Consider the following 17,704-nt stretch of genomic DNA (forward strand, 5'->3'; position numbering starts at 1 on the left):
TGCTATGTAAATACATAGTAAGTGAAAGAAGAGTCTTGCGGGCTGTATGAACATCCAACAGGGAAACTCGTCCTAGTCTGGGTCCAGGGGAGAATTCCCTGTGAAGGTGGCATCAGTGGGTAGGGGTAAGTGAGGGTGAGATAACAGGCAGGCAGAAAAGCCCGGGCAGGAGAACAATGTGGGCAAACACTGTGGGGAAGAGAGTGGACCAGGAGCGTGGCACAGGAGGGAGAAGAAAGTGTGTCGGCACACACAGAGCCGGGGAGTGGGTGGGGAATAGTGTAAGATGAAGCCATGGAGGGAGGCAGAGACCATCTATTCTGGATTGGGCTGGAGCATTTTAGGTAGGCAATGACATTCTGGTCTATGTTTTGAAACCACAGCTCAGGTTGTTGCGTGGAGAAGGGATAGGAGAAGTCATAGGGAAAGTAGGAACATCAGTTACGGGTCACGTGGACTGGGGTAGAGCAGTGGAGATGGAGAGATGTGAAATAATGGGACACAAATTTATCTTCAACCTGAGAAAGAATAAGGCAATTTGATTAAGTCCCAATGAGTGGGATCAGTGGGAAAGGCTGTGGAAGTGAAATGAAAAGGCAGAGTCATGAGGGCTGTAAACTGGAGAAGGCTGCTTGGAGATGGGATGAAGTTGGGCCCTGAAGAATGGTAAACCCTGATTAGGTGGAAAGGAGTCAGACATGCTGGCAAGCCCAGTCGGTGAGGTGACCGCTACCATGATGCATCCTGAGTGCAACTGAGGAATCGTGTGAGACTAGATCAGAAATTAAATATGCAGACTCTAGTTCACACTGTTTCAGTTAGGATTAGGTTGCAAGTGGCAGAAAACCCAAAATAACACTGGCTTAATAAAATAAATTTATTTTTCTTTCTCACATAAATGAAGTGGGGAGGTAAGCTGTCCAGGTCTGGCTAGCATATACATTTTAAGACCATCAGGAATCTAGGTTTCTATTAGTATCCAAGTTTCTGCTACGTTCAATTCTTGGCACCCACCTCGGGGTACAAGATGGCTGCTCCAGCTCCAGTGCTCACATCTTCATTCTAGTTAGAGGAAGGATGAAAAGGAAAGAAAATGGTATGCTCCTTCTCTGTAAAGATACTTCTCAGGAGCTGTATATTCATTTCTGCCTACTTCTCATTGGCCAGACCTTAGCATACAGCCACATCTAGCTGCAAAGGAGAATGGAAATATATAACATTAATTCTAGGCAGCCACGCACCCAATTAAAAATTGGGGCTTCAATTACTATATAAGAAGGGGGGGAAGGGAAGCAGTCTGTGCTACACACAGCAGTTTATGACAGTAAATTGTAAATTAAATATCACTGTCATCTCTTTAGGTAGGATTCCTGTCAAGTGATGAGATAAACTTTTTAGATGACAAATAATACCCCGTCTGGAATGTTCTTTTCCCAGATAGTCATGAGACTCATTCCCTCAATTCATTTTGATCTCTGCTCAAATGTCACCTCCTCAGGAAGGCCTTCTCTGGTCACCCATCACTCTCCATCCCCTAATCTGGCTTTGTTTCCCTGCATAGCACTTATCACTATCTGATATCATGTGCTCTGTTTATTTCTATGTTTATTGTGCGTCCCTCACAAGGATGGGAGCTCAGTAAAGGGAGGGACTTTGTTTTATTCACTGCTGTGAACAGTACCTACATCAGTTCCTGCCATGTACTAGGTGTTCAATAAATATTTGGCGATTGAACAAAGAAATGGACAAAGCACGTAAACAATTCATAAAAAATGCTCTGGCTTATCCTGGGTTTACATAAGTGACAGAAGAAATACAACTAGCAAACAAACCCATGGAAAATATGGAGTATCTTTGGTAATAAAAGACATGCAAATTATAGTACTCAGCCATAAAAAAGAATGAAATTTTGCCATTTACAACAACATGGATGGACCTGGAGGGCATTATACTAAGTGAAGTAAGTCAGACAAAGACAAACACTGCAGGTTTTCACTTACATGTGGAATCTGAAAAAATAAAACAAACGAATGAATATAACAAAACAGAAACAGACTCACAGATACAGAGAACAAATTAGTGGTTACCAGAGGGGAAAAGGATAGGGGGAGGAGCAAGATAGGGGTAGGGGATTAAGAGGTACAAACTACTAGGTAGAAAATAAATATGATACAAAGATGTAATGTACAACACAGGGCATATAACCAATATTTTAAAATAAGTATAAAGGGATTGTAATCTATAAAAATATTGCCTCACTATGTAGTACACCTGAAATTAATGCAGTATTGTAAATCAACTATACTTCAATTAAAAGAAAAAGTGCAAATTAAAGCAACCACGAGGTGCTTTTTTTCAATGATTAAATTAGCAAAATGAAAATGTGAACTCATAATATCAAATACTGATAAAAGGATAATAAACCAGTACTAATAAACAGCAGCCTTATAAACGAGTCTGATCCTTTAGAAAGCTACTTGCCCAGGCCTCAGGCCACCAGTGCCAGGCGTCGTTCATTGGCAGCTCTAAGAAGTGGCAGTGACAGTGCCTTCAACGTGAGCACTGCCCTTGGAGTGGTGCTGGTGGCAGCCCCGAGGTTGCCAGTGTACATCAAATGCCTCAAAATATATATATGCACAAGTGTTCACTACAGTGTCACTTATAAAAGCAGAAGGCTACAAATAATAACTAAGTACCCAACTGTATGGAAATACTTTAGTCATTTGGAGTACGTGTTCTTAATGAAATAATAGCCATCCCCAAAAATAATACCATAGAGAAGTACCAAAACAGGATGATGAAAAAATACTAAGTGAAAATAATGAATATACAAAATAGTATATGTGTAAAGCACTTTTCAAACTCTCTGGGTGATGGAGTTGTAATTTTTTTTTATTTTCTTGTCTAAATTTTTAAAAAAATAAATACATTTTCCAGAACCCTACAAAAGCCATATTTCACATTTTGAGAGAAAATTCTATCTTAAACATACATTTTCAAAAAGTGGTAAGTAGGATGAATACTGTATATAAAGTAGGAGTTCAAATTTGCTTTTTAAAAACTGTGTTTAGAGGTAAAGGCTGGAAGGATAGCTACCAAGTCTTTAACAAATGTCTATCTTTGGTAGTGTATATATGTACATGCCACTCTCTCAGATGTGGGAAGCAGCCACAGAGCACAGGGAGATCAGCTCGGTGCTTTGTGACCACCTAGAGGGGTGGGATAGGGAGGGTGAGAGGGAGGGAGATGCAAGAGGGAAGAGATATGGGAACATATGTATATGTAAAACTGATTCACTTTGTTATAAAGCAGAAACTGACACACCATTGTAAAGCAATTATACTCCAATAAAGATGTTTAAAAACAAGCAAACAAACAAACGTCTATCTTGAGGCAGTGGTATTAAGGATGATTTTAATGTTCCTATCAACATGAAACATGGTATACTATTATTACTATTAATATTGCTATCATTATTGTTATTTACTGAGCCCTTATGACATGCCAAACACTCTGCTGTGTGCTTTACACACACTGTGACATGTAATATCCCAGCAGCCCTCTGAGGTAGGTGTTACCTCTGTTAACCCATTTTACAGGTGAGGAAATGGAGACCGAGGCAAAGCTACCTGCCCAAACTCAGCCGTGACTCGCTAAGTGACAGCCTCATCAGACACAGACATGGTGTCTGCCCTCCTCTGTAGCAAGGAGGGGTTTTTCACTTGTCAGAAAGGATCCAATATGATTTCTCAAGAAGGGCAGCCAGTGGGAGAAGGACTTCAGAGGGGGTTGCACACAAGCCTCTGAGGGCAGCAGGGCTCAGCGCATCTACCCTCCTGAGGAACCCATACGTGGCCAGTGCAGGGTGAGGGGGGAGGGGAGTCCCAGTCAGGCTCTTCCAGAAATCTGAGATGGTTACAGGGAGGAAAAGAGAAAAACCCTAGCAGGCAGCAGTCTGGGTGAGTTTGGAAAGAGAATGAGGAATAAGGAATTTAGAGAGTGACATTCTGAGCAACAGAGAGGGGGAAAATTGCAGCGGGGAGGCAAGAGCATTTGAAGAAATGTCAGGCTGCCCTAAGAATTGGGAATCCTGCAACATGCCATTACCTGTTAACTACCTCTGGCTTCTGGACTGTGTTTCTCTGAGGATAAATCATGTGGGGCTCTGAAATGTATTTGTATAATATTTTTACTTATTTATTTTTCTTTATTTAAAAAAATTTCCATAACATGAATCATGAGCATATGATTCATGTTATAATGAGGAAAAAAATCCAAATAAATCTTTTATGTGTTTTAGAACAATTGTTTCTTAAGATGGAGAATGGTTTGGGGAACAGCTACCAATTTCTTTATCCAGGGCCCCATCAGGATTGCTCATGTTCTGTCTTCCTAGGGGAACGTTCGCCAGAAAAGAGTCCTCAGTACCCACAGGGCTTTGGGGACTGCAGGAGACACCCAAAGTCTGTGGCTCGGAGAGAGGGGAGGCACTTAAACCATTTCAACTCAGTTTAGTAAATTTTTATCAATTCTCCTGGGCCTGTGCTCAATCAGAATGTAGGGCTCCGAGGCGAGAAGGCTACTTTTATTTTGCCCCAACTATTTATCGCCTGCCTCTCATAGTACACGGAGAATTTCTCAAGGGCAGGATTCCATCCACTTGCTTCATGGCTTATCCCCAGCACCTGGCACCTTGCCTGGCACTTAGAAGGCATTCGATAAATGTGTGCTGAGGAATGAAGTAAGGGCTAACACCCTGAAAAATGCATCAGCTCTCCCCTTGAAAGCCCTAATGTCTCTTGCTGGAATTCTCTCTTTTTTAATTTAACTCTGTGGTAACACTGGCTCAGAAAGTCAGACTGAAAAATCCACAGAGTTGGCCAGGAAAAAAGCCGATGTAATAGAGATATAGAAGGGTAGAATAAGCAATGCAATATTGGCTCTCCTGATTTTTTACTCCTTATTTATTCCCATTCCCCAAGCACATACTGTATGCCAGGCACTGTGCTGGTGTACTGGAGACACAAACCCTTAACCTGGCCATGATAATGGGGATAAATAGAGCATTCCCAGGATTACTCTTATCTACTGATAGTAACAATTAGAGTCCAGCCCTATGTTCTAGGCATTTTTCGAGGTGCTTTCCATGTGTTGCTTTGTTTAGAGGTAGTGCTATATTATGCCTGTTTTACAGACGAACAAGCTGAGACTCAGAAAAGTCAAGTAATTTGTTCGTGTTCACAACTGGGGTGAAGTTCAGGCTTGGGTTCCCACCATCTGACACCTGTTCTCACACACTTACCAGCTTCCAGGGAGCTTCCTGAGAGGTAATCCTGTGATCACTGGCCTCCAAATCACCAGGAATGCTGGATAAAAGTGCAGATTCCCAGGCTTGGGGCTGAAGGATCAGAATCCCTGGGAAGGGAGCCTGGGAATCCCCATTTTTTAACCACTAAGCCCAGTGATCAGATTTGCACCGAAGTTTGTAAAGTACAGCACTCAAATGTGCCACACTTACTCCTTGTGAGTTTACAAAACTTCTAGGACCCACTCTCCTGCCCTCCACCCTTTCTTCCTGCCAAGGATGAACAGAACAGAATAGAAAGGCAGGAAGGGAGGAAGAAAGGATAAAAGGAAAAAAGGAAGGAAGGAAGGAAAGAAGGGAGGAAGGAAGGAAAGAAGGGAGGGAGGGAGGGAAGGAGGAAGGAAGGAAGGAAAGGAGGAAGGAAGGGAGGAAGGAAGAAAGGATAAAAGGAAAAAAGGAAGGAAGGAAGGAAAGAAGGGAGGAAGGAAGGAAAGAAGGGAGGGAGGGAGGGAGGGAAGGAGGAAGGAAGGAAGGAAGGAAAGGAGGAAGGAAGGGAGGAAGGAAGGAAGGGAGGGAGGGAGGGAGGAAGGAAAGAAAGGAGGGAAGGAGGGAAGGAGGAAGGAAGGAAGGAAGGGAGGGAGGAGAAACGCTCCAAATTGGGCTCCATTTCCGTTCAGGGCAGGTGGACAGCAGCCCTCTGCTCCTCTGCTCTTGGACCCTCAGCAGCAGGTTCCCTGCCGGGGCTGGAGCCGCAGCCGATGGGCCTGAGGAACCTCCTTAGGAAGCACCTCTATGGACGGTGCTATCAGCCCACTTAAAGCAGCTGAAGCAGTCAGCTGCTGGGAACAGCAGTGCAGTGAAATTTAGCTATACTCAGTGCTCAAAATCTAAATGTTTATCCCTTTCCAAATCAGGACAGTATTGCACTGGGTCCCCTCCTAGTGGGCAGGGTCCGTATCAGTCTGCAGACTGAGAAGGTTCAAACAGGAACCGAGGCAGGAATGACAGGCAGAGACACGGGTTCTGGCTCCAAACGGGCTACAGGACACTAGAACGATGAAGAAAGCTCTGTGCTGCAGGAAGAGGAGTAAGGATGGGGCCGCCGGTCAGTGAGGGGGTATCCACAGCTGGTTCTCGCCAGCAAATCACATGGCCACTCTAGGTCAATTTCCTTGTGTGTAAAAGGAAATTAAAAATAATAGTATTATTATCTGTGATTTATTAACACGTTTTCTGTGTCAGGCACTGTCCTGAGGCAATCAATCTCCATAACAAATATCTACAAGGTCATTTTGGTCCCCATTTGACAGAAGAAGGAAATGAGCCTTAGGTTAAGAAACCTGCCCAGTATTTCCCAGCAGGTAACCAGTGAAGCCAGGATTTGATCCTGGGTCTGTCTGATGCCAAAGTTTGTCTTCTTAATAATTACTGTTAGCTTCTCCAACATTCCTCGAATTTCTAGTTCTTATGACTAAGTGCCTCAACGTGAGCTGTTCATGGTTTCAAAGAAAAGAGGTACCACTCTCTTCCCAGCTTCACATCCTGAGCCTGGATGGTGAAAATGTCCATTAGTTCATCTGTGTCCGGCAGGGATTCAGCAAATATATAACACGTAGCTCTGTCAACTGAGATTGCTGTCAAAACACAAGGGGTCCCAGAGGCGTCTAGACCAGGTCTCAGCTGGGCCAAGCAACATGTGAGAAACACAGGGCCCTCTGCTGTCACCTGCTGTCCCAAAGGTCTCAACTGAGGAGAGCATGTGTACGATAGGGCTGGAGGAGTTTTCCAGCACCACAAAGCCTCACAGAAAACCCAGAGCTCCCGGCCAGGTCCCCCTCTCTATCCTAATCTCCCACCTCATCCTTACTTCTAACTGAACTCAAACAGGTCAAGTTCATTCCCACCTCAGGGCCTTCGCTCTTTCTGTGACCGCTGCCAAGAAGACCGCTCCTCCTGCCTAGAAGCAGCTTTCTCCAGATCGGCACAAGCTGTCCTCCTCCTTGTCATCTAGCTTTCTGATCATAGCCGCCTCCTGCGGGAGGCCCTTCCTGACCTCCCTGCCTAAATTAGCACCCCCCCATCCATCCCTCTCCATTACGCCTTCCTGCTTGACTTCTTCTGTGGTGCTTTACACATCTGAAATAATCTTATTCATTATCTGCTTATGTGTTTAGAAGAGTACCTGGCAAACGGCTGACTCTCAATGAACATGTGCTGAATGAATGGACGAGTGAATAAAAGAACGAATGGAAAATCTTACTAAAGTGTTTCTGTAATAAGAATCCAGGCACCTATAGTCAAAGTACCCCCCTTCTTTCAGTTTCCAAGGGCAGAGAAATAACCCTGTGGTTGGTAAGAACTTAACAACCGGCAGTTATATCCACACACATTGCTGGGCATGGGTCCAAAGCTAAAAAGGCACTAACTGCTTTTATATAAGGAGGTAGAAACAGTCCCTCCGTGTCCTTTGGTCCTGATGCTCTGCATTATGGTATCTGTTACGGTGTTAATTGTTCCGGTCTCACACGGCCAGTCTGGGCTTTATTCTGCCTAGGTCTGCGATGGTGACAGGTTTGGCCAGTTGGGGCTTTATTCTGTCTAGGTCTGGGACGGTGACAGGTTCCTATACAGAGAAGAGAGGTAATGTGTCCATGTATGTGTGTGTCCACACCTGTGTGCATGTGTGTGGAAAAGCAGCGACACTCCAGGAAGGGTTAACTTACAATCAGGCTGTCTGTGCTCAGGGCCCCATGGCTGGCCCAGGAATGGGGTGGGCCTGGAAGGTGGAGCGGGCTTGGCTTGCATCAGCTGCTCTTTCCAAGACAGGAGTGCAAATGCTTGCCCAGCTGGCCTGAGTGTGTGGAACTCCAGTCGCCTTTAAGAATGGCTTCAGAAGCCCACACCTGGCAATCACTCCCCCAACCCCCCTGCCCCTCCACGGCAGGTTGCATTTGGGAAACTCTCCAGTCGGTCATTAGAGGAATGAGCCGAGAGTGAGCCGTTCATCAGCTCGCCAGCGCTTGGTGGAAAGCAGCAAGCAAGGATGGATGTGGACAGCCTTCTCTTGAATGGAAGCAACATGACAGCTCCCTGCGAACTGGGGATCGAAAACGAGACGCTTTTCTGCTTGGATCAGCCCCATGCTTCCAAAGGTAGGTGTCAGAGGCTGATACTTTAATTCAGAAAACTATTAAGTTGGGGGAAGAAATCAGCAAAGGCGAGGCTGACTGCGAAAATATAACAAAGTCCTCGTGAGACAAGGCTGGATAAAGTCATCTGTTCAGAAGTTTGGATAAGAGATCAAAAAGCAGAATTGAGTCCAATGCTCTTATTGTTCCCCAGGGGAGAGTTGGGATTAATGTACAGGACTTGGGGGCACAAAAGCAGTGGGAGGAGGAGCTGAAGTGGAGCCAGAAGGGAGTAAAAGTGTAAAAGCTTGAACTTACAAGCATCACAGAAAAGGTGCTGTCACAATCTAGCTGTCGCCTTTTCTTGGGGGAAATCAGTGTGAAGAAGTGATTATAGCGAAATAATGCTCAGCAGCTAGGAAAGAAAGCAATCACTATTCACTAGAGGAGCTTTGTTCTTAAGAAAAAGTGGTTCCCCGAGTGAGTGATCCTTTAACAGACCAACCTTTTAGAAGCAACTGAATCACTCTGTGCTCTCCTCACTTTGTTTCTGCAAAATATTGTAAGTACAGGGAGAGCTGGGTTCAATGATGTCCGCCCCTGAAAAAAAAAATCGGCAGGAAATAAGTGTTTGCTGCGCGTGCTAGGTTTTAACATTCTGCTCTCATAACCTCCATCCCTCGTCCGCGTTCCTCCTCGCAGAGTGGCAGCCAGCCGTGCAGATTCTCTTGTACTCCTTGATATTCCTGCTCAGTGTGCTGGGAAACACGCTGGTCATTACGGTGCTGATTCGGAACAAGAGGATGAGAACGGTCACCAACATCTTCCTGCTCTCCCTGGCTGTCAGTGACCTCATGCTCTGCCTCTTCTGCATGCCATTCAACCTCATCCCCAACCTGCTCAAGGATTTCATCTTTGGCAGCGCTGTCTGCAAGACCACCACTTACTTCATGGGTGAGTTGCTGCTGGTGCTTATTTCTGGAGCTCGCCCCAGACCCCACTCAGCCCCAGACCTTCCCCAACTCCTAACAGCCAAAACAAAACATCTGGCTGTGTGGCGCTAGGTGTCAGGACAGAGGAGCTGGCTTTATGGTGGGGGGTGGTCAGTCCTCATAACTCCCCAGAAGTCAGTCCCCAGTTTTAGGGGTCAGTTTCTCAAAGTGGAATAAGTTGGTAAGAAGCCACAGAAGAGGTTGGTTTTGCTTGATTCTGTTAGAAAGTAAGACAGATGCAAGCTGTTCTGTTCCTTCCTGGAGGTCGTTGATTGTATTCTGAGCTCTACCCAACCCAAGGCATGGCTTTTGGGGTGGCCAGGGTGCTGGAAGAGGGCTCTTTCTGCCGTTGCTCTGGCTTTCCTAGGGAACAGGGGCTATTTGAAAACCAGTTTCATCAGAGTTCTAGATTCCCTTCTCAGGATTCACTTCCCAGACTGTTTTCCCAGGGTCTGGGACCATCTCAGGCACAGAAAGAGAGAGAGAGAGAGAGAGAGACCTCTGCCACTAGCCGAGGAATTGTATTTGCTCCTAGAGCCTGTGGGTCGCTAAGCTGACACTGGTTGGCTGAGATATGCAGCTCTCTGCCTTTGCCAATCAAAATGATGGTGATGATAAGAAAAATCACAAGAGCTAATATTTTTGAATGCATTTTTTTGAGCACCAGATATTCTCCTAATTGCTTTAAGTTTTTACTTCCATGATCATATTTTATCTCCCAACCACCCTATAAAGAATATACAGTTATCCTTCCCTGTTTCACTGAGGAGGGAAAAGAGGCACAGAGAGGTTAATAATGTGCCCAAGGACACACAGGTGGTAAGCTACAGAGCTGACTTGAACCCAGATCGGTAGCCACCACAGTGGTGAGTATATGGCATCGCTTTGCCAACTGCTTTGGCTCTTCTGAGGCTGAAACAAAACATGTCTCTTTGTCCCCTCTGTCTGCCAAAATGCTTTGTCCCTTGCCCATTCTGAGAATTAGTTGGGAGAGGAGGAGGAGAGGCGGGGAATGAGGAAGGAGTTGTTGTTTGTTCTGACCTAAGCTGGGCAAAATATGCAGAGCTGAGTTGGGCTAGGGCAGCCTTCAATGACCGGAAAGCTTTAAAAGCCTTTATTTCTCCCAATTGAGGAAGCAGGATCCAGCAGTGACAAAATGATGATGAATAACTGATCTGCGTGACACGGACAAATAACCAAGAAAGTGTCAATCTGGGTCCAGTCCTCTGAAAAGAAAAACGGACTCACAAATGAAAAGGATCATTGTTAAACAATGACGCAATAATAATAACCAACATCTCGTAGTGCTTTAGGCTTTCAAGACCTGTCTGTATATATCTTATGATAATATTTAATAATCTTAACCAGTGTTTGTGGAAGGAGATTTAAAAAGAGTGCTTGTGTAGTTGCACAACATTGTGAATGTGCTAAATGCCACAGAACTGTTCACTTTAAAATGATTAAGTTTATGTTATGTAAATTTCACCTCAACCAAAAATGTTTTAAAATAGCTGGGGTCTGAGCAAGGAGCCTTAAAACTCTTCCTGAAAATTTCTAGGACAGACTGTTCTAGAAAATGAAAAGCAAGATAATTCTGAAAGTGTTTGCAATACCATGATCGTTTGGTTGGATTTCTGATTCCAGTGATTTCAATTCTTCCCTTAATTTTATGTTCTCCTCAATACTGTTTCTAATAGTTAACACTCATTAAACTCCTAATACATAGCCAAAAAAAAGAGTGCTTGCCTGTTGGTGGGTTTATAATTACAGTGGACCCACTGTATAGACTTGACTCTGAGGAGTTTGGGGCTGTACTCTCTAATTCAAATGTCATCAACTCCTTAGAGTAAATCCCTATAAAACACAGCAAATCCTGTCTCAGAACATAAGTTCTTATAGAATGGTTTCAGGGTTGTAGATTCCTTTAAGTCTCTCAGGAATACTATGGATATTCTCCCTAGAAAAAGAATATTTTTATACATAGTTTCACAAAAGGCCCCGGGCTAAGAACTCCTCCATCATGGTAAGAGATAAGAGAGGAATCAGTTGAATATATGGATGAAGAATAAAAGGGAATTTTAAGGGGATAAGAGATTATAATAAGTATGTACACACACAAAATACAAAGAATAAGGAAAATTAATCTTTTTTGACTATGCGTAAGTATATCCTTTTGAATGAGGTGTTTTGACGTCTTTCTCCCTGATGATGCATGTTCCTTTTACAAAATACAGAAAGCAAAAAGAATGAGAAAGAAGGCCCTAGTCCTTCCACCCAGAGAAAAACGTTAGTTATAATATGGAGAGTTTCCCCTTCTTCCTTTTTCACTAGGCATTTTTTCAACACTCCATTTTGAAATTTAGAATGTTTCACTCTTAAAAACAGTTTGGGGACTTCCCTGGCGGTCCAGTGGTTAAGACTTCACCTTCCAGTGAAGGTGGTGTGGGTTTGATCCCGGGTCAGGGAGCTAAGATCCCACATGCCTTGTGGCCAAAAAACCAAAACATGAAACAGAAGCAACAGTGTAACAAATTCAATAAAGACTTTAAAAATGGTCCACATCAAAAAAATCTTTTAAAAAAAGTCTGTACTAGAAATTTTTAGGAAGAATTTTAATGCTCCCAGCTCAGACCCCACTGAATTTTCAGGGTCACAGTCCTTGAGAATGTTGGGTTAAAAGGTCAACTTAACTATGCAGATCATGCTCAAAACTAAAGCTATTCTACAGGTCGCTCAGAAACCTCTTCTGTGGGATAGGAACATATTTCATCCACTTGGTTATTAATTAATGAGCGCCTTCAGCCTAGGAAGGAGTTGGTTGTAATCAAAGTTCAATAAACTTATCTAAAAATTGGCAATAAGATGTATTTGCAAACACATTTCTTTACCTGCCTCAAATCGTTTTGGGAACAAAGCTGGGAATAAATCATTTTTTTTTAGATATACATACACAATATTCTTACCCTCTGAGCGTTTTCCTCTGCTATCTATCAAACCTGCGCAGATCAGGTATGCTTAAGCTCATTGTGCAAATAAACTTTGGATTTCAGAGCCTGCATAACCAGCTTCTTTGTTCCTTTTCCAGGCACCTCTGTGAGTGTCTCCACCTTTAATCTGGTAGCCATATCGCTGGAGAGATATGGTGCAATTTGCAAACCCTTACAGTCCCGTGTCTGGCAGACAAAATCCCACGCTTTGAAGGTGATTGCCGCTACCTGGTGCCTCTCCTTTACCATCATGACTCCGTACCCGATTTATAGCAACTTGGTGCCTTTTACCAAAAATAACAATCAGACCGCGAACATGTGCCGCTTTCTACTGCCAAATGATGTCATGCAGCAGTCCTGGTAAGGCTGCATGGGTTTATTTGTTTAATACAACTTGATATAATTTTGCAGTTTTAATAAAAGCTGGAATGTATTGTCCGGTGTCTGGGGGATCAGTCTCCTGGAGCCTTATCGAGAAGGTTCGCTCTAACCTCTTTCTAGAGTAACAGTGACAGCAAACAGTGTGCTGTGTTTTAAATGCCATATATATATATACATATATAAATTCAACTAATCCTTTCAAAACCCTATAGGGTGGGTACTATTATTGTCCCCATTTTACAGAGGAAACTGAGACATGGAGAGGTTAAGCAAGTTGCTCAAGGTCCCAAACCTAGAAGAGATAAGAGAGCATCTGGTCTTAACCACTATGCAGTGTGCTTCTGGAAGAGCTCTGATTTTCCAAGAACTGGAGGTAAAGCCGAAGATGAGTCCCAAATCCCATGTGGTTTTTCTTAGGGCGGGCTGCAGCTGTGGTACTTGCACGGAACACTGTACTGGAAATAAAAAGGCAAGGTTCTAGTACCTGTTTCTTTGTTTACTAGTGGGTGATATTGGACAAGTTCATATAACCTCCCTGACGTTCAAGTTCTTTATCTACACAAAGATTTAAGAATAAAGATATTTTTTTATCTACCTCATTAGGTGGATGTGAGATTCAAATGAGAGCATGTTTATGAAAATGTCATTAAATATCTTTAAAAAGGCTACACAAATGCAGGACATCATGTTTACCAGTTCCCAGCATGTTTTAGAAACAGGGAGCTAGACATTCAAAAATGGCTCAAAACTTAGGTAATCTCTGCTTTCTTTGCCTTCCTTTTTTTCATTTCAACCAAGTAACACGTACACACAAAAAGAGTTATGTTGCAAATGAGGGACTTTTCCAAGACTCGAAAAGAACTCTTATCAAAACATGTCCAATTGAAATGAGAAATGGCTTAGCCACCGTGAGCCTCTGACAATTTTATGGCCTGATCGTGTAACCTTACACATGCCAGACTGCAAAAGTGATTTAGGGGCCAGACTCATAAAGAAGGAGGCTGCAATTCTTCAGGAATCAAACATGTTTAGAGAAAGCATAACTCTGGCCCGCCAGGCACTAGAATGAGCTTGCCACTGTGCCAAATGGGTCAGAACAGCCAGAATGCTTATTTTGCAAAACCAAGGAGGTTTTCCATCATTGCTACCTATGCATTAGAAGATTCTGTTGCTATAAAGTCAACAAATGGTATATTGTGATGCTTAAGATCATGAGTTCTAGAATCATATTGCTCGGGTTCAGATCTCAACTTTGCCACGAGCTGTGTAACTTTGGACAAATTATTTATTGTCTCTAAGTCTGTTTCCTCACTTGTAAAATGGGTATTATGTTAATAGTACCTACCTCAAAAGTTATTACGGGAATTAGACATAGTAATATATATATACTATATTGAAATTGAATAAGTCATCAATGAATGTAAGCTCTTATTATTATTATTATTTCAGAAACTGTTTTATTGAGGTATTCACCTACTCTCATTGGCTTGGTTTTTTTTTTTTTTTCTTTTTTAAGCTCTCATTTGTTTTAAATGTAGACTAGTTTCAGGCACAGACTTACACCAAACTTTTCCAATTTAACTAGTCCTTCATAAGAGACTTTATCTGAAAGAAAAGCAGTAAACAACTTCCAATGACTGACCCTCCAGATGGGGAGTTTCCAAAGATATTAAATACTAGTAATTAATGTGTTTCCTCAGACTCATTAAAATGGAGATGAACCCTGCTTATTCCATCCCATCTGAGTTTGAAATGCTAGAGATGCTGGTTATTGGATTGCTTTTTATTTTATTAGGCACACCTTCCTGTTACTCATCCTCTTTCTTATTCCTGGAATTGTGATGATGGTGGCGTATGGATTAATCTCTCTGGAACTTTACCAGGGAATAAAGTTCGATGCTAGTCAGAAGAAGTCTGCTAGAGGTAACTATCTCTTACCTGTATGTTTACGCCAAAGGATTACAAAAGCTTATTTTCTGTAACTTAAGTAGATATACCCAGAGTATGTATAGAGTATATTAGAGGTTTTCAAAAGTCTTCTTAGGAGACTCTGTGTCATAAGGCACAATCATGAGACCCAGTGTCTCTATTCCTCATCTGTAAAATGAGGAAATTATTCCTCTCAAATGGGTGCTGAGTGGAATAGGATGACATAATACACACATCGCCCAATTACAAGCTGAGGGCCCATGGACTCCAGGCCCTCTGTGCTGTTGCATTCAAATGGACCCCCTTCTGCAACCAAAGCAAACTGTAATTCCAGGCGCCACCCTGTCTCCTCCCCTTCACTCCTGTTGCAGCTGCCACAGAGCCTCCCGTCCCCCCGCCCCTTTCATTATAGTCCACTCGTCAGAGAAACCTACCCGACACCTTTGTTGGTATCACTCGCCCCCCCCTTCTCACTCCACCCCTTTACTCGGCTCTTTACCACTTACACAACTTCAAGGTCTTCTCAGGTCTTCTTTGGTTTTTGCTCATTACGCAGCGTCCTCACAGTAAAAGCAGGCTGGAGGCTTCCCAAGCAAGCAGGAGACTTTCCCCTGAGGAGCTGGGAGACGAGTGTGCCTATTCATTCTTTAACAGTTTTTTTATCCTTATAATCTACATATGTAAAATATGATTTTACTATTATAAATTATGTACATCAGATACTATCCATTATTTTAGTAGTTTAAAGTAGCTTTTCATTTGAAGGAAAGGACTAGTGTAAACAATACCCACCCATGTCAGGGCAGGCCCAAGGTCGCCAAGAGTACAGTTCAAGTGTGGTTTAGCCCCTTGACGCAGGGGGCAGGGGTTCCATGCCTTCTGTCTGGCATGACCCATCCCGAAAAATAAGTGCTGTCCCTTGCCCACCCAGAAAGGAAACCGCGCCCCGGCAGCGGCGGCAGATACGAGGACAGCGATGGGTGCTACCTGCAGCGGCCCAAGCCCCCAGGGAGGCTGGAGCTGCAGCAGCTGTCCACCAGCAGCAGCGGCAGGCTCAGCCGCATCCGGAGCAGCAGTCCTGCCGCCAACCTGATGGCCAAGAAGCGGGTGATCCGCATGCTCATGGTCATCGTGGTTCTCTTCTTCCTCTGCTGGATGCCCATCTTCAGCGCCAACGCCTGGCGGGCCTTTGACACCGCCTCTGCCGAGCGCCGCCTCTCCGGGACCCCCATCTCCTTCATCCTGCTGCTCTCCTACACCTCCTCCTGCGTCAACCCCATCATCTACTGCTTCATGAACCAGCGGTTCCGCCTCGGCTTCATGGCCACGTTCCCCTGCTGCCCCAGCTCTGGGCCCCCAGGAGCGAGAGGGGAGGCGGGGGAGGAGGTGGAGAGCAGGACCACCCGGGCCTCTCTGTCCAGGTGCTCGTACAGCCACGCGAGCGCCTCCGCCCCGCCCCCGTGAGCTGTGCCCTGGCCGCCAGCGCCAAAGGATGGAGCGGGGACCGAGGGGGGCAGCAGAGAAGGAGGAAAAGAAGAAAGCAGGAGGAAGAGGAGGCAGGAAGTGAAGGAGAAGGAAGGCGCCATCCCCAGTGGGAACTATTCCTTGTCTGCTTGGCATCCTTCGTCCGGGTGCCAGGGGAACGCTACTAGGGCGGGGCCGGGACTGGGTTTCCGGGCAGCTCCAGGCAGGCAGTTTCCATACCAGTCACCATTAGAAAAACCTCAGCAGGCCAGTAACAGGAGTCCAACAGGACTCCTCCTGCACATGCAATTGCCAAGCACGTGTTCAAACTGGGACGCGGACCCTACTGAGCTTTAGAAGTGGGGCTTTAAGTGGGCTCTCACTCCCCATAGGGACACCCTTCTGTGCACTGCTGCTTCTGCTGATGCAAAATCTGGGGGGCTTCTTTGTCCCTGGGGAGTCCATCACTCTTTCACGTACATTCTGTAGCCACCCACCTCATCATGACCACAAATGGAAACACAAAGCAAACCCTCTTCCGGCCGTTTTCTGTAGTAAAAGAACAGCCTGACTTGTTCTCCTTGAGGTCTGTCAGGGGCATTCAGAGACATAAGTTTATATCGTCATCAGAACAGCATATGGAAAGTTGTCTAAACGATGGAATTTGGAACATATATTTCTGAAAAGAAAAGAGCATGTGGCAAGTAGCTGGATGGAATGCTGTCTTAGCATAAGGAATGTTAAATGCCAGAGGGGGCAGAGAAATATTTTTCTACTTTAATAATATATATTGCTTAACTCCACCTTTATATGGTGATACGAAACCCCGTGGCTTCTTTGCCTCATCTTAATTTCTCATACTCATCCTCTTTTCTGGAAAGACCTCCAGGTACAAAGGAGAGCTGTAACCTATGTGCACCTGGCCAAGCTGGAAACAGGTGGAGTCAGGCCCAGAATAAAAACTGCCATACTTGGACTCGATTAACGAATAGCTTTTGAAACTCAAAGGCTGTATATGCCTTTAAATACAATCTATGTGTTTGTTAATGTTCATAGTAATTTTATGTGTATGTGGAATATGAACAGAGAAGTACATTCTTTACATATAGATATACTCTTCGGTGTGTTTAAAAAAAGAATAGTGGATGGAGGTTGGAATTCAGAAAGTGTTATCATTCTACATTCCTCTACAACGGTTGGAGTTTCATGAACTTCTTTTCTTTGCAAAATTGGTGTTGAAATCTCTCTCTTCCAGTGTAGAATCTCAACTTAAAATAAGACATGAACTGTACATTTAGACACAAGGAAGTGCATTTCTAGAACAGAATGTGTCAATCCAGTCTACTAGCCCTCCTCCCTCCCTCCGCACCACTTTCTTTCATAGTTTTCATGCCTCCAAGCATCTGAGAGGTGAGCTTTTCTTTTTCCTGTTTTCTTGGGTCCATGACCACCCATGGATCCATGCCTGACAGACACTCTTTGTGGTGTACAAGGGCTAGTGATTTCAATTATCAAAAA

The 17,704-nt window shown here is 44.2% G+C and overlaps 1 protein-coding gene across 1 annotated transcript; it reads left to right on the top strand.

The window, feature by feature from the left end:
• Positions 1 to 8,333: 8,333 nt before the first annotated feature.
• On the top strand, positions 8,334 to 16,186 carry CCKAR (cholecystokinin A receptor). The gene is made up of 5 exons (XM_068542263.1): positions 8,334 to 8,457; positions 9,136 to 9,387; positions 12,511 to 12,772; positions 14,589 to 14,716; positions 15,654 to 16,186. Exons 1-5 carry the CDS (start codon positions 8,349 to 8,351, stop codon positions 16,184 to 16,186), a joined length of 1,284 nt encoding a protein of 427 aa, XP_068398364.1. The 5' UTR covers positions 8,334 to 8,348.
• Positions 16,187 to 17,704: the final 1,518 nt, after the last annotated feature.

This window comes from Eschrichtius robustus, chromosome 4, assembly GCF_028021215.1.
Source record: "Eschrichtius robustus isolate mEscRob2 chromosome 4, mEscRob2.pri, whole genome shotgun sequence".
Lineage (NCBI taxonomy): Eukaryota > Metazoa > Chordata > Mammalia > Artiodactyla > Eschrichtiidae > Eschrichtius > Eschrichtius robustus.

What these genes read in the sequence shown, in the direction of transcription:
- CCKAR (XM_068542263.1), top strand. Translation starts at nt 8,349, where the DNA reads ATGGATGTGGACAGCCTTCTCTTGAATGGAAGCAACATGACAGCTCCC. An exon ending in TCAGCCCCATGCTTCCAAAG is followed by an intron (nt 8,458 to 9,135) that starts GTAGGTGTCAGA and finishes TCCTCCTCGCAG; the next exon opens with AGTGGCAGCCAGCCGTGCAG. An exon ending in TCAGAAGAAGTCTGCTAGAG is followed by an intron (nt 14,717 to 15,653) that starts GTAACTATCTCT and finishes TTGCCCACCCAG; the next exon opens with AAAGGAAACCGCGCCCCGGC.